Below are 17,015 nucleotides of genomic sequence, written 5' to 3'. Positions count from 1 at the left end.
AGAAATACGCTTCAAGGTACTCAGCATGTGTTCAACATTTCTCTTAAGCCCAATGTTGAGCACTTTGGCTGTGACAGTGCCATCTATTTTTTCATGATTTTGTTCACAAACTGTCATCAGTTTAGGCCAGTTCTTGATATAGTGCTCAAAACAGTCCACTCCTGAGTTCCATCGCACGTCTTGGGGGAGAGTTAGCTTGGTTCCTCCCACTTTTTTCAGAGCAGCTGCTGTAAAGTGGTTGTTACGGAAGTATTTTGCAATTTCAACAACATTAGCCTTTATTTCTGGAACCCTGAAGTCTTTGGCTAGGTGGTGCATCAAATGAGCACCGGAACTGTATGTTATTAACTTGGGACTCTCTTCACTCTCTTCTAAATAATTTCTTCTCATCTTGGATACATTTATAGCATTGTCTGTGACCAAGCTGCGTACTAGACACTTGAATTTTTTTCACAGTTTGTTATAGCTTTTACTGCTACTTCTTGTAAGTATTCTGCTGTGTGTGCATTTCCTGATGTATCAATTGTATCTGTAAGGAAGACATTCCCTTCTTCTGTTGTCACACAAGCACATACAACAGGATCATTGTGGACATTGCTCCACCCATCAAGACTCAGGTTAACAATTTTACCCTCTAGACCTTTTGCACACTGCTCAATTTCTCTTTCATACATTTTATCCAGCAATTTGCCTGCGGCATCTGCTCTGTTGGGTGGACTGTATCCTGGTCTTAATGACTGAACCATGTTAATGAAGTGTGGGTTCTCAACCGTACAGAAAGAAGAGTTTGTTACATAAACAAATGGGGCAATTTTTTCATCAATTACCTCTTTTTGTAATGTGCTGGTTCTTATTACAAACTTATCTCTAGTTGTTTCTGGATGATGGAGATTTTTTTTTTCCTTTTTTGCTACAGGTGATATACTGTGGCTATGTGACATACATGATGTGACTGAAACAAGGAACGCGGGGGGTTGGATGGGGCAGGAGTCCCGGGGAGCGGGGGTGGGCAACAACCCCCTCGTGGGGTGAGGAGGGAACCATTTGTTAAGATTTTGGCAGCTCATCACTGGATATGGTAGATCTCAAATCAATGAAGGTTACACTCAGAAAGACCTCAAGACTTCTGGAATATGCTGCTCAAACAGTTTCACTTTTGTTTCTACTGCCTGTCCCTCCCTTCTCACATTTATCTCCAGACTTCTTCTCCTTGTCCAGATCTATTCCACCCCCAACTATCTTCTATTCATTTAACTTTTTGAAACTTTGCACTTTTAGAGAGAGGTAAGGGATTGACTCCGTGTACACAAATTTGCAGAGCGACAACAGGGTTGAGATCTGTTATTTCACACCTCTATATATTATTTATTTATTTAAAAACATTTTTGCTGTTAACAAGCATGTTATCTCTAGAGACACAAATCCACAGTTTGAGAACTGCAAAACTAAGCATCTCTGATGGTATCTTCTAGACTGAGCACTGAGTCCTATTGGGTAGATAGAAAGATTAACCTAAATAATCTATACAGAAGCCCCTGGAACCCCATAAGATTGGGTCTCTAATCGGTGAACTACTGGAACTCATTTACAAAATTTTTCTTAAACATTACATGAATATATTGTCTCATGCTATAGAATTAGAATTTATAATCCCTCTACCATGATGAGATATCTTTGAGCTATAATGTATCTTAATTAAAACTATCTTTAGAGAGGATTTTCTTCAAAAAGCATTTTCTAAAAAAAATCCAATTTAAATTTAAAAAATCCGATTTTATTTATTTATTTATTTTTTAAAATCATTGATTTTTATCCACCCTGGATCTTAGATAGGGGAAGAAGGAACTCACGTAAATGCCAGTTTGGATGCTGGCCTCTGCCCCGGAGCACTCCACGGTTATGTCAGGCATGCAGTTAAGCAAATCTTGCACCATGCAGGCCATGTCCTTTGGGGTCTCTTTCTTTATCTGAATGGTGAAATCTGCCCCAATCTCTTTGGCTTTTTCCAGGCGGGAGGCAGATAAATCTGGGGAAGGAAAAAATAAATCACAGAACTGCAGCTGGCTGACAAACGTCATGCAAGAAAAGATGTCACACAGAGAGGCCCTGCAGCAAGCATGCCCAGTGGGGCACGGACACATTGCACGCACACAATGCAGGCACATTGGGTGGAAAAGTCTGGTTCAGAACTCCCCCAGCCTGATGGCGCATGGATTGGGTAGGAGATCAGCTCTCCTCTCTGGGCTGGTGGGGAAAGACGTGTGACAAGCAACTTAAAGGCACAAGAGATGCCAACGGGACTCTGGCCACAGATAAAGTTGCCTCTTTCAAAGATGCTGAGGTCTTAATACTCTAAAGCCCACAGACAAGTCATTCTGACCAGGGCATGTAGCAAAGGTGCAGCTGCAGGCACCTGACAACAATGGGGTTCTCTACAGATGCAACATTATCCCCATGGTTATTCATGATTTGTACCGAATTAGCAAACTGCCTAGAAGCCCTGGCTCCTCTGTGCTGGGTGCTGTACAACTATGGATAAAAGAGGGGGTCCTTGCCCCAAAGAGCTTAAAATCAACCTATGAGACAAGAGACAGTTGGTGGAGAGGGTAAGTAGATGGGAGAGAATGTAAGAACATAACAAAGGCGATACTGGGTCAGATCAAGGGTCCATCTAGCCCAGTATCCTGTCCTCTGACAGTGGCCAATGCCAGGTGCCCCAGAGGGAATGAACAGAACAGGTAATCATCAAGTGATCCATTCCCTGTCACCCATTCTCAGCTTCTGGCAAACAGAGGCTAGGGATACCATCTCTGCTCATCCCGGCTAATAGCCATTGATGGACCTATCCTCCATGAATTTATCTAGATTTTTTTTTTAACCCTTTTATAGTCTTGGGCTTCACAACATCCTCCGGCAAGGAGTTCCACAGGTTGACTGGGTGTTGTGTCATGAAATACGTCCTTTTGTTTGTTTTAAACTGGCTGCCTATTAATTTCATTTGGTGACTCCTAGTTCGTGCGTTATGAGAAGGAGTAAATAACACTTCCTTATTTACATAAGGAGCACAAAGTAACAGCGAGAAAATTATGAAGAAGCGTAATACGAAGTGATCACAGTCTACCAGCTGCCTAACCATAACTTGACTTGCTAGTGAATTCAATACCATCACTTTGGCAGCAAATGCATGGAGACCAGAGCATTGCTAGGAGCCTGGCATTAAGGCATATTGGAATTCTTCTTAACCTGAGGGGGGTCTATCCCTTTGAGGCCAGCACACTGTAACATGGTTGAGAAACAGGTGGTGGGGAGGGAAGTCCACAGAACTGTTAGGAAAGTTTCCAAATCTCTTCTAAGGGTTTCCTTTAGCTTCATGTTCTCTGGGTCTTTGGGGAAGAAATCCGCTCTGAAAAGGTGGACAGTATCCATGCATCGCTGCCAGATGCAGGACAGTGGTGAAACCTTTTGGTTCCCGTGTGTAATAAATCATTGCGGGCTATTTGCTAAGGTGCAGATGACCGTGGACATCCTCTCTTCACATGAAGTCAGGCAGCCAAGCCTGGGGGGAGGAAAGGAGGGAAATCCCTCTTCCTGATTTTGCTGTGACACCAGTTTCATGGTTGGATTCCAAAGATCCACCTACATGAGGATGTGGAAAGGAAATCAGGGAGAGGCCACCTGTATCCCCTAGATTGCCTCCTCCTCTTTTTTAGCATTATTTTTATTGGGCCATTGCACAGTTGCTGGAGGATAAGTTTGCTCTTTTCAGCCCTTCAGGGACAAAGACAGCCCTTTGAAAGGGGAGGTGTACCTCCCCATCAAGGAGAGGACAGGCCTGGGGGATATCCCCGTCAAAATCCTTGGCCTCATCCCAAGAGCAGGAGAGCTGGGGAAAGGCTCTGAAGCAGAGGGACAATGACCCATTTAATAACCAGGGCAGGATCTGGCAGCACTTAGAGGTCCATTCCTTATTGATGGGGAGCAGCTAGGAGACTTGCCTCCATAGTAAGCTTGGGTATCTGGCTCCCTCCACCTGCAAGTACCAGTCATAAGAATGGCCATACTGGGTCAGACCTATGACCCATTTACTCCAGTATCCTGTCTTCCAATAGTGGCCAGTGCCAGAGGCTTAAGAGGGAATGAACAGAACAGGGCAATTATTGAGTGATCCATTCCCAGTCATCCAGCTGCAGCTTCTGGCAGTCTGCTAGGGACACCCAGGCTTGGGACACCCAGAGTGTAGGGTTGAATTCCTGACCAAACTGGCTAACAGACACTGATGGACCTATCCTCCATGAACTTATCTAATTATTTTTTGGACCCAGCTATATTTTTGGCATTCACAACAACCCCTGGCAATGAGTTCAACAGGTTGACTGTGCATTGTTTGAAGAAGCACTTCCTTTTGTTTGTTTTAAACCTGCTATTCATCTCATTGTGTGAGCCTTGATTGTTGTGTTACGTGAAGGGGTAAATAACAATTCCTTAGTCACTTTCTCTGCACCAGTCATGATTGTATAGACCTCTGTCATACTCCCCCTTAGCCGTCTCTTTTCTAAGCCAAACAGTCCCAGTCTTTTTCATCTCCCCTCATACAGAAGCCGTTCCATACTCCTAGTCATTTTTGTTACCTTCTCTGTACTTTTTCCAATTCTTATACATCTTTTTTGAGATGGGGCAAGCAGAACTGCATTGCGTGGGTCTGCGTCCTTTATTCTATCTCTCAGCTATTTATGTCCTGCTATAGACGCAATAGGCAAATATCTCCACAAACAGATCAATTTGAAATGTGCTGTGCAGATAAAGAGTTTTATAGGCAAATATTTTACAAGTATAAGTAAAATAAAATATTTCTCTGGGAAGTGCAGTAAAACATGTCTAGGCAAATAATGGGTTGGAGAGGCGTTCCTCCTAACGCCAACATGGAAAATATTTTCCTGAAGGCAGCCCGCCTCCTAAAGTTCAAAGAAGGGTAATCTCGCTCCTTGCCACATATAATACGGGAAACATTTGAACAAGACTGCCCCATAGTGGGCATTTCTGAGCCTCTTGCTGTCTGAGTAACAGCATCTGTGACGCAGGTGGCTTGGGAAGGATCAAATGTCACGGACAATTACAGAGGCCTCAGTGATAGCTTCACAATCTGAAGGAACTCAGTGGATGACTAATCAAAATTTGTCACACTACGCACAGATTTTATTTCTATAGCACCTCAAGGGTGCCAAAGCACTCTGTAAATTATATACAGAGCAAACAGCACATCGCCCAAACACAGTCACCTCTGGAGGGTGGGGGAATGCAGCAGCTGATCAGCAGAGCACAGCGAAATAATATAATAATTCAGATCAGAAAGAATACTATACCAAATGAAATGCAGGAGGATTTAGAGAGGAGAATGCAATTACCTGGCTTGGAATTCGGCACAAATTCCAAGGTTAGCACCACTACTCTTGAAGAATGTGTCTTTAATGAGCAGGTGGAACATCAGTTTTATGCCTCAGTCTGAAGACTGAAACAATAATTGCAATGCTGATGAACATCCATACTCCTAGTTGTGAAGGGTGCAGTTGTATCCTCCTAGTAGTTTCCATTTGGGGGCTCTGGCCTGGGGAACATTTCAGTAAACCTGTGCTAATTAAGCACAGTCCTATTTATATCTCCCTTTACCGGTCATTAAGATGCAGAAAGAAAAACTGGATGAAGAACAGGTCTGCTAAAGACACCTACATACATACACCAGGTGATGATCTTCACATAGGTACCTAGCATAGCTTTGTCTTACCACCAGGCACTTCTGCTGCTAATTTGCACAGTGACCTGCCACACAGAAAGAGCAGCCTTTTTTGGACATGTGAGAATGAGGCAGCATTTTAAGGGTTAAAAGAAGATCTTACCAGTGATTACTACCTGGGCGGCACCCATCATCTTGGCAACGAGCAAGCAAACTAGCCCAATGGGTCCTTGAGCAATAAGGAAGGAAAATAAGATGTCAGAATACAGGAAAATCATGATCACTGTGAAGTGAGTGTAAAGCTCACTGCGTTGGGGTTATAGCAGTGCTCCACGGAGGACTGGTACTGGGATTATGGCAGATGTCATGATCCGCTGCAGTGCATTGAGAATGGCAGCGGGCATGACTGTTATTGTTCCAGGTTTGGAGCTGGCAGTGAGGAGAATACTGTCAGATTCCTAGGTATCTTGCTACCACCCAAACTGCCTGTTTAGCCACAACACGCACTTCAAATCCATTTTGGAGCAGGGCTGGCCAAAATGTGGCCAAGGAGTGCACTGCTGCCCCAGACCACCCTCAGCCTCAATACAGAGATGCGGGCCATGGAGACCGAGTTGTCAGCACACAGTGCTCCATCCTGAACCTAGAAACCAGGCTGGTCACTCTACTGCATTTCTCTGTGACAGAGCACTCACGACAGGTGGGAAGCACAAGGCGGGTTATTCCATACCAGCCCCACAGATTAAGACTTTGGATCCCAGAGTGACTCCGCCTCTTCGGCAGGCATGGATTCCCACAGAAAGAGGTTCAATGAGGGCCCCTTCTTCAAAGGTGACGTTATCTGGAAGCCTGCAAGAACCAGAGACACAAGCAACCGCCACAATAGGGGCTTTTAATGGTGGTGGGGTGAAGCTAACCACGTCTGCAAAGGTTAGTGTCTAAACTGTGCTGGCAAAATGCCCTTATAATTGAAATAAAACACACACCTGTGCACTGTATAAGAGACTACTATGCAGCGAAGTACCCATCAGCCTCTACAATCTCTCTTTCGGCAGGCACAATTTAGGCACCCACCCTAGAAAACATAATGCTTGGTGTTTGCTGCAATGAGTCGTGAGGATGTTCAGCAATGTGCTGTGGGGATGAGGTCTGCCCTGCCTTTGTGGATGGGTATGGGGGAGAAAGCTTCTGCACCTTCAACTTCTATCATTGTTCTATTCCTGGAGGAGAGGGGGAATGTGCTGCAGATCATCCTCTCTTCAGGTTAATAAGGGAAGTGTTCCCTAAGTGACTCCTGTCAGACCCATGAAATGCTATAGCTTGCAGAGCTGGCCACTTCATCTCACAAAGCAAAGCAAAGGGACATATGATCAGACATCCCCTTATTCACTACCCCATCATACCCTATTGCTGGCCACTGAGATGTGGGAAGTGTTTCAACCAGTGGGTTGGCCTGAGATTCATACAAATATTTGGTATATACAAAGAGTTTAACATTTGGTAACTAGGTCCTAGCACTCACTCTCCCAAGAAGAATCGAAGGCACTGACTCTCCATAGTTAGCGGAGTAACTAACACCTGGTCCAAAGAGGGAGTCAAATGCCCCCAAACCACAGTGGTAGTGTCTTGTATGCAGTTGGAACAGGAGTAAATGATGACAAAAGGCACATGGCCAGAGGGAGACAAACCCAATGATTCTGCTATAAGACAGATACTTCTGAGCTGCTGCAAGAGAGATGAGCCCCAGCCCCCTGCTGCTCAATGCAGCCATCCAGAAAATCAGTAGGCAAACCGAACCTCTCACAAAACAGGCACTGGAAACTGTATTTGAAAGGAAGTGTTCCACAAAATGGGGTAGTGGAGGGCAGAGACAGCTGACAAGGCCTCTCCTTTGAGACAGCAGAGGGGCAGCCTGAAGTCAGAGGGCCAGATTCTGATCTCAGCTGGGTCAGCGTAAAGCCAGAGAAACTGCTGACTCCCACAGCAGCTCTGTAAATCAGGGCACTTTTACTTAGGAGACCTAAATATAGATTCTGAGGGGTAATTCTGGGCACCTAAGCTTGAAAGTTTTAGCCAAAGTATCTTTCATTCAGGTACGAATGAAAGTTCCCTTCCCCTGCAAGAGGAGAGCTGCCCCATGAATCAGAACAGTAACTTTCCAGGAAACACTGACATCAAATAAAAGGAAATTCTCCTAACAGAGCAGAAATACTGTCACAATCAGCTACACTCGTCTGACAGTGAAGAATAGGCCCTAAACAGCACGGTCTAGTCCTAGCCACCACAGTGTCTCCAAAAGCTGTTTAGGACCCCAGTTTGAAGAAGCTCTCCTCTGCCAGACAGCAGCAGTGCACTCTAGTAGACAGAGTCAGGAGGAGGGACAAACCTTTTCAGATTAATTGTATTTTATATTCCAATGCTGACATTTCATTAGGTACCAAATACAAACCCAGATGAGAAATGGCCTGTTTGTTTGTAAACAGGAAAATGTCTAGTTTATTGCAGGAAAGATTTCTGAAGAAAATCAATAAACCTGTGTGTGATATTATTGACAGGAACTGTGACTGTATAGATCATTGTTGCAACCAAGGTCCTATAGTTGCACCAAATCTTGTACAAAGGAGGTCAAGTAAGTTGCCTATGGAAAGGTCGTAATTTGCTGGTCATGATTATGCTGTCTGTATCTGTGTATCATTTTTGTATTTGAAGTTATGAATATTGGCTATGTACTTGTATCTCAATGTGTTTTATTCTAAGTAACCTCAGTGAAGCATTTGGTCAGCTTCTTGAGAAAGGACTATTCTCAGTAAGTGCCCAATCAAGAAATACTTAACTGATAATGGACTTTGGGAGACGATAATCCACATCTAAGCTTTCCTGGGAACATTCAAACTAACATGTAAACAATGGCATTGGCCTGCAAAAAGCTGAATCATTCATGGACATGTGACTTGCCCAGATGGCTACAAACTCCATCTTGTTGCTGTGATTTTGTACAGAAGAACAAAGGAGTTTCCGCCCACAAGAGAGAGAATATAAAAGACCCTGGAAGCCTCTCCATTTTGTCTTCAGCTGGCTCAAGAGATGGCCTCTCCTCCCCAAAGAGTTGCCTGAAAGAAACTGGGACAAAGGACTGTAACTACGGGGGTGTGAGTGATTGCTGGACCCAGGCCATAAACCACAACATTGGTCTGAAAAGGATTGGGTCCAGACTAGGAAGGAGTCTAGTCTGTGAAAGAAGCTTATTGGGACATCTCTGAGGGTGAGATTTACCTGTATTCAGTTTCATACTGTATTAGGCTTAGACTTGCATGTTTTGTTTTATTTTGCTTGGTAACTTACTTTGTTCTGTCTGTTATTACTTGGAACCACTTAAATCCTACTTTTTACACTTAGTAAAATACCGTTTTGCTTATTAATTAACCCAGAGTAAGTAATTAATACCTGGGGGAGCAAACAGCTGTGCATATCTCTCTATCAGTGTTATAGAGGGCAGACAACTTACGAGTTTACCCTGTACAAGCTTTATACAGAGTAAAACGGATTTAATTGGGGTTTGGATCCAATTGGGAGCTGGGTGTCTGGGTGCTAGGGACAGGAGCACTTGCTAAGCCATTTTCAGTTAAGTCTGCAGCTTTGGGGGTGTTGGTCTGTGTTGCAGCAGATTAGCATAACTGGCTCAACAAGGCAGAGTTCTGAAGTCCCAACCTGGCAGGGAAGACGGGCTCAGAGGTAGTCTCAGCACGTAAGGTGACAGTCCCAACGGGGGTCTCTGTGACCGAACCCGTCACACTGTGCTAAAGCAGACTACACTCTATTGCTTTATGGACCTAATCCTGCAGGATCCTTGAGCAACTGATTTTTGGGGGAATTTTGCCTGAGTAAGGATTTGGACCTCTGATAAAACTACCCCAGGGCTTTATCAGTGCAATCACTGGTGCTATGCTGCATACTGAAGTGATACTTTGTGGGCCGGGTTTCAGAACAGAAGCAGGCCAGGACTGTGCCAAGGGTGTACATGTCAGTAATTTGTCTGAGCAGTTACTAGTGGGGGAGGGAGTTCACTAATCTATCTTTTTAAGGATTCTATATTGCTGCTCATTACCAGGGTATTTAATCAACTCCCAGAAAAATCTGATTGATGAAACAAGGTCCCTAGTGGCCTTCCTGGAGTCTTCAGCCCTTTCCAGGGGGAGCTGTGCTTGGGGTATGGAGTGATGATAGTGACATATGAAGAACTACCTAGTTATTATAGCTCTGTGGAGAGTTAGCACCACATGGGTATCTGTGTGCCTGCTGCCAGAGTGACAACCAGTTACATGTGTACACACACAATCAGTCCATCATCCAGTCTCACATTTTGAAAACCAAGCCCATAACTTCCTAGGTGAATGATTCCTGCTCACCTGCCATGAGCCATGTAGTTACATTAATAAATGCTTTCAAAGTGCCTGGATATACTCACATGGAAGGTGCTAGTGAAAGGCAAAGTGTGATTTTTATTATAACCTGAAAAAAGGAACCAAGCCAGATACTAGTCCCCTCCCTGTGCAGAGCAGGGTACTGAGAGTCTGTTGGGGCTCTGTCGCCGGTCCACAGGGTGAATGTGTGCTTCAATTAATCCATCTAAAAAGAGGGATCATCATACTTAGCTACCTTGCAAAGAAGCTTCATTCATTAATGTTTGCAAAATGCTCCAAGGCCCTCCAGTAAGAGCACAAAGTCCTGTCACTATGAGACAATGATCCCAATGCAGAGGTCCATTTTTGACAACCCAGCAAACATCAGGGATGCTATTTCTAGAGCATGCACAGGCACAAATGAAAGAAGGTTAGTCCCTAGCGTTAGTGAATTTCTGGATTTACAGATTTGTTCTTTCTTCAGTGTACATGGAACTCCGTGTTCCACACAAGCCTCCAAACGGGAGCAAACTCCATAGATTAAATATCTACATGGCACTGCCAACTGAGTATTTTGATGGGGTGGATATGCTGGACCCAGTTCATTCCTGGCATGACTCTACTGAAGTCAGAGCAGTTATGCAGGGATGAATTTGGACTGCTAGGTTTTCTAATGCTCCAATTCAGCAAAGTACTTCAGCACATTCTTAACATTAAGCTTGTGCTTAAGTCCCAGTACAATCAAGCAATATGGATGCTCATATGCTTAAATGTTTTGCTGAATCGGAGCCCAAATGAGTTTCTCTGACAACCAGGATGTGACCTTTGGCACCAGTGGGGTCAAAATTGTCTTCAGTGTTGCACAAAGGCTGGATTAGCGGGGGTACTGGCAGCCTGGGACAATCAGAACCAGTCTAGGTCTTCTCAGTTAATAACTGAGCAAATCATATTGCAGGTTTAGCAGTTCTTGCAGTGCTTTCTACAGGGCAGCAAGGGGCTGGCTCTCCTTGATGAATGAGGGAAAGCCCTTCCTGGAGTTTCCAACAGCAGAACCCAAAAAAACATCAGGCCTTACCTTGCCTTATAGAAATGAGAGCAAAAAGAGAGAGGGTTTAAGAAAAGGACACCCTTTGGGGTTAAAGCAGTGATAAAGTCATAGGAAATCTGCAGGAGAGAAAGGTCTAACAAGTTCTTGTCATAAAGTTCTCAGATACCACGGTCAAGAATGGAGATAAAAACAAAGACAAACAAACAAATAAATAAATAATCCCTAGCTCTTCTACAGTACTTAGCATCTGTAGCTCTCAAAGTGCATTACACAGAAGGTCAGTACAAAGGAGATCAGATTAAGGTCTAGATCACATTCCCAAACATTTCGCAACCAGGCCTCTGAACCCTACCTATGCCAGGGGCATCTAGGGAAATAACAAAAAGTGCTTCATGTAACTAGATTACTATCCCCATTGTGCAGATGGCTGAGGGAGAGAGGGAGGAACAATATGGATAACCCCACACAGGGAGTGGTTATTTGTAGGCAGGGGGCGTGTGTGACTGACTTGTAGCAAAAGTTGGCATTGTGTGCATAATATCGGCACAGGTTTCCATCATCGGGAGGTGTCGCACAGAAGAAGATAGTCGGAGACAGGTTGTAGCGTCCGATTTTGCAGAATTCATCGATGTCTCGCGGAGCACCAGGCTCAATGGCCACTCGATCGCCTGAGTGAGTGAAAGGAGGGTGGGGTGAGACAAGGAGTGTGTGGGCACTGCACCATGTGGAGATCTGAATGATCAAGAGGGATGCCAAGGAAGGGAGAGATCTACCCTGTTCTGTAAACACCCACTGAAAGACAAAGACTTCCTTTGATACACTTCAATCTCTTTCCCTAATGCCATGCTACGGAAGACTCATCACCCAGCCCCAGGGACCCAGCCACACACAGTGTTCAGCATTACAGAAGAAAATATAATATGTAAGAGGCAGACAAACACTAAGAGGATGCAGGCTCAGTCACATGCAGAGCTACCTATATCTTCCCCTCCGTCTAATCACTGTAAATTGGCTGATTTCCTATTCCCATCAAAAAGCCAGCATTTGTCACGGAGTACCACTGAGTGGTATCTGAGATCTCCTGCAATTAGGAACTAAACGGAAACACCATGCAGGATCTGTTGGCAAACATTGGATTTTAATGGCAATCACTGTACTTGCTCTCCAGACTGACAGTTATGATGGGGAGGTAGGCTGGGCTTTTGGTAAAGACCTGGAAGTGCATGTAGGAGTCAGGAGATCAGACTCCAAAATCCAAAGAGCACAAAATCCCTTTTCCCCCATGTGGGAGAGCTCCACATTGCCTGACCCAATCCTTGGAAAGCTCAGAGTGGAAAAAGGGCAGTTGTTCACCTGCTCCACAGTCAGGTTTTCTGGAGCTCCACAAGGGAGTATAAGAGACTCGTAAAACATCCAAAATGCTTCCAGCCCTTTTCATTCAGCACCAGAAATCTAATCACTGGGCAAATCCCTCAGTGAGGCTGTGGTCATCTCTCTAGCTCAGGGGTCCCGCTCAGGATGTCCAGGCAGATGGTCATTACTATTGTTTATTAACTGCAGAGCATTCAGCACTGCACAGAACACAGAGAAAGGTTTAGTCCCTGCCCCATAGATCTAACTCTGGGGCCAAACTCTGCTCTGAGTTACACCTATTTAAATCTAGAGTCACTCTACTGAAGCCAACAGTCACCCCAGATTTATCATGATGTAAATGAGAAATAATGTACCACGTTTCTTACTAGGCCAGCACCTAAACATCAATGCCAGGTGTCCCCAACTTCTGGAGCACGTACACACAGCAAAAGGAAGTTACAATATTGAGTTAACTGGCTTAATAAAAGGGCTCACTAGCAGCAAGAGTGACTCACATGCATGGTCTACAAAGGCTTTATGTTCTTGCTTGGATTGCATGTTCAATACGTGTCCATTAAATACACAACAGGATATATGCAATATTCAGATCATATCAGCACTCTTCAAAAGGTCAAAGCAAGTGATTCCTAAGAAGTGCCATGAAGTCAGCTGTCCAACGCGAGCGATGGATGGCAGTGAGCCTTGTCATTTGTGAGGAGACAGTGTTGGCCAAATCACAACAGATCTCAATCTGCCCAATGTACTGTGCAGTAAAGCAGGGACAGGAGACAAAACCCAAGAGGAGCTCCTTTTATTGTAACATCTTACTCTAGGTTTGATTTTAAATAAAAGAGAGCTAGACTTGGCTTGAAAGGGCTGGTGGTTGGTTAGGAGGATTTGTGCAAGTGGTGAGGAGGGCAGTGAACAAACAGATAAAGACAACAGCTGTATTTTAGGTAGATATAGGTGCAAACCATAACACTGGGACCCAGCTCTGGCTCCTGAACCCTGAGTCCGGTGGTGCTGGGATCTGCACACCAGTTTTAACCCAATATAAAGGCAGAGTCATTTATGAAATTCAAATCCAAGTTAAGATTTTCATCTAAAGCCCTTATCTGGCCCCCATTACCATAGTACCCCAGCATCTCACAATCTTTAACGTACTAACCTTCCCAACACCCCTGTGAGATAGGTGAGTGCTCTTATCCTCACTTTATAAAAGGGGAACGGAGGCAGAGGGAGATTAAGTGACTTGCCCAAGGTTGCCCAAGAAGCTAGCATAGCAGGGGACTGAGCCCAGGAGTGCTGAGTTCCAGGCTAGCACTCACACCACTGGACCATCTTCCTCCTCTTTTTATCACTTCCAAACTGAAGGCTTTGGCTCAGCCTTCTCTGGTTTGCAGGATTCCTAATGTTTCATCAATGCACATTTAATATTTCCTAGCAGGCCAGCCTCTCAACCTCATCACAACAGAGAAAGTACATATCAGGCAACCGTCCACAAGATTCAAGGAAACTGCTCACCTGGCTTCAGATGGGTTACTGATGACCCCACTTTGATGATGGTTCCCGATGCCTCATGCCCTAGCACCATGGGCTTCTTTACAATAAAGTCCCCAATTCTACCGTTCTGCCAGTAGTGGACATCAGATCCACAGATCCCGACCGAATGCATTCTCAGCAGCACCTCTGGCAAAGAAAGAAAGAGTCATAAACCAGAGACCAACTGCATGAAAGACCTCTGCAGCAAGGTGAGGCATCTGCTTGGCAAAGGCTTTAAAGACTGACAAGGAACTTTCCTACAAAGAGAAGAAAAGGAGTACCTGTGGCACCTTAGAGACTAACCAACTTATTTGAGCATAAGCTTTCGTGAGCTACAGCTCACTTCATCGGATGCATACTGTGGAAAATACAGAAGATGTTTTTATACACACAGTATGCATCCGACGAAGTGAGCTGTAGCTCACAAAAGCTTAAGCTCAAATAAATTGGTTAGTCTCTAAGGTGCCACAAGTACTCCTTTTCTTTTTGCGAATACAGACTAACACGGCTGTTACTCTATTTCCTACAGAGGAACACTAAAGGGGGCCTATATCCTTTTTTGCCTCTTTATATGTACAGGAGGCCTGGAAAGGAGCTCAGTTCTTTCAATAAAATGTTTTTTTCTCCCTACTTATTTTTCATTAGAAAGCTGCAACTTGTTAAGTCTTTGATTCCCTTTTATGTTGGAGGACTCCTGGGCTGACTCAGGATATGGACTGAGAGCTTTGCTTGCAAGGGTTTGAATTAAAGCTGTGTTAGGAAAAATCAGAATTTAAACAATCTGAATAAAAATTCCTTCCCCTATCAATTAATCAAATTTCATTTCCCTGGCATTTGTGATATCACAGGAATTGCCAAACCAAATCAAACCCATGATCTATCAAGTGTATCTCTGATATGCAGCCAACCCCTTGACGCTTAAGAGGAAGGTGTCAGAAAACCTGCAGCAGGAAGTAATGTGATAATCTGTTTTTAGGGAAACCTTAACAGTGAGAGGTTGGCTTTAGCCCTGAAGCAGGGCTTCCAAAATGTATTTATTTTTATACTCCATAATTCTATCAGCTCTCTAGTTACCCACAGAGTCTTCCAGCGCACACACACATGCTGAACTTCTAATGCAAAAAATAAACAGAACCCCCTTGCCACAGAACCTTTAAGGAAAATAAACCACAACAACTTTCAGACTTTCTTTATATGCCATTAAAAAGGCATAAAACAGCACAAGCCTGATTTCTTTTAAATCTTAGCAAGTCACCCTTAAGAACTGTGCTGCTAAACCTTTCCTTTGTCTCTCTTACAATTCTGCAGTCCCTCAATGTCACTCCAAGTAACATTTTCAGTCACAATTCTGCTCTCTCTTGGGAGTCACTGTTGCTCAGGGTTACGTGATGATTTGTAGAGCTTAGTTTAGAATAATCATGACAAGGAAACATTTTCTTCAATAATTTGTAGAAAAAAGTTTAATAAAAACACTGCCAAAATATTTAACAGAGGAAAAAAAACTACTAGGGTAGGATTGTGAAAAGCACTCAGCATTGGCTTAACTCTCCTCCCGGTGCAGTAAACGGCATCTTTACCACTGATTTCAATGAGAACAGAATTAAGCCAATGCTGAGACGCTTTTGAAAATCTCATTCTAATGTTTATAACTAGAAAAGACACTAGTGAACAATCCTGCACTAGCCCAGGAGTGGAAAAGACAGGTTTCAATAGGTTTTCCATCTTCTTCCTACCTCTATTTCTTTACCTTCCTAATCCGTTCACCGTCATTTACTAACATGTTTCATAAAAGTTACACATTTGCAGTTACATCCTATAGGACAGTCGACATTTATGAGATACTTACTGAAATCTGAACATTCTAGATAAGGATCTAAAACTTCCAAGAGCTTAAAATAAAAGACATCTCTTGTAAATGAAGGCAAATGTAATCTAAGAGGAGAGCTCTAGTCTGGGTGCCAAATGAGATCTTTGATTAAATATGATTCACAGGACTTCGACCTACTTGACTAATATTCAGATAGAATGGGGTACTATGCATTTGAACGCAGCAATAAAGCACATATACTTCAGGGTTAGGGTAATAGACAAACGATCAGATTATCAAAAGGAAACTATGTTTAGTTTTTCTGATCACATGATAAGTAGCCTGAGTCATCAAAATCCCAATGCAATTTCCATTTTACAAGGTTGTTATCTGAATGAGGCCAGAATGGAGTTTCTAGCTATTTTTTCCTTCTCTAGTTTCTATGGGCCCAATCCTGAGAAGTGCAGATCGTTTCCAACTCCCATCAAAGTCAATGCTCAGCACCCCTTTTTGATATCGTTCTCTTTCAGAGGAAGGTAATATGAAGCACACAAACACTGCTGGTTATTCAGATATTATTAAAATGACCTAGTCTCTCGCCCAACTTTATTTACACCTTCTTCCTTCCCAGTGCAAGTCCCATCCACTTACACTTCAGCAGAGTGGATTCAGGTAGGTCTAAAGGAAGAAAACTAATTTTCCAAATCTTATGCATCATTTCTCAACAGGACCCTCAGGACTGTATCTTTCATAAATTGTTATTGTTCCCAGATCTTCTCAACCGAAAACATGGGGAGAGGGATTTAGCTAACTCCACATACATTTCAGATTTCACCACCATCCCCTCTCAGATGGATGCAAGATTTGACCTGCTCCACCTATATGGTCCGTTTTTGGACAATGTTATATGTTATCATAGACACTATAGTTGGTTTACAGGGGGAGATCAGAGAAGGGCAAATAGAAAATTTAGGAAGAAATTACACTCAAAGAAAACCACAAGGTAGAAGGCAGGCAGTCACTCTAGAGACCTACCATTGGGACCTGGTTCTGGGACCGGGCGATTTTCCTATAGGGAAACAAACAAAAAGCATTCAGTTTGCATGAAAATTTGGGGCTGCTTTCTGAGAAATCCCT

At 43.7% G+C, this 17,015-nt stretch overlaps 1 protein-coding gene across 2 annotated transcripts in view; it reads right to left on the bottom strand.

The window, feature by feature from the left end:
• Positions 1-17,015, bottom strand: part of SORD (sorbitol dehydrogenase) — a 38,237-nt gene that overhangs the window by 14,663 nt on the left and 6,559 nt on the right. Inside the window, exons 2-7 of one of the 2 annotated variants that reach the window (XM_077828562.1) lie at positions 16,914-16,947; positions 14,054-14,218; positions 11,685-11,844; positions 6,459-6,577; positions 5,892-5,957; positions 1,851-2,026 (exon numbers count right to left, since the gene is read on the bottom strand). In XM_077828562.1, the coding sequence (XP_077684688.1) occupies positions 1,851-2,026; positions 5,892-5,957; positions 6,459-6,577; positions 11,685-11,844; positions 14,054-14,218; positions 16,914-16,947 (720 nt within the window). The remainder of the gene's footprint in view (positions 1-1,850; positions 2,027-5,891; positions 5,958-6,458; positions 6,578-11,684; positions 11,845-14,053; positions 14,219-16,913; positions 16,948-17,015) is intronic. The other variant, XM_077828563.1, reaches the window with a different exon arrangement.

This window comes from Eretmochelys imbricata, chromosome 10 (assembly GCF_965152235.1).
Source record: "Eretmochelys imbricata isolate rEreImb1 chromosome 10, rEreImb1.hap1, whole genome shotgun sequence".
Classification (NCBI taxonomy): domain Eukaryota; kingdom Metazoa; phylum Chordata; order Testudines; family Cheloniidae; genus Eretmochelys; species Eretmochelys imbricata.
The sequence above is the reverse complement of the archived record's forward strand: the minus strand, read 5'-3'. Positions and strand labels throughout refer to the sequence as shown.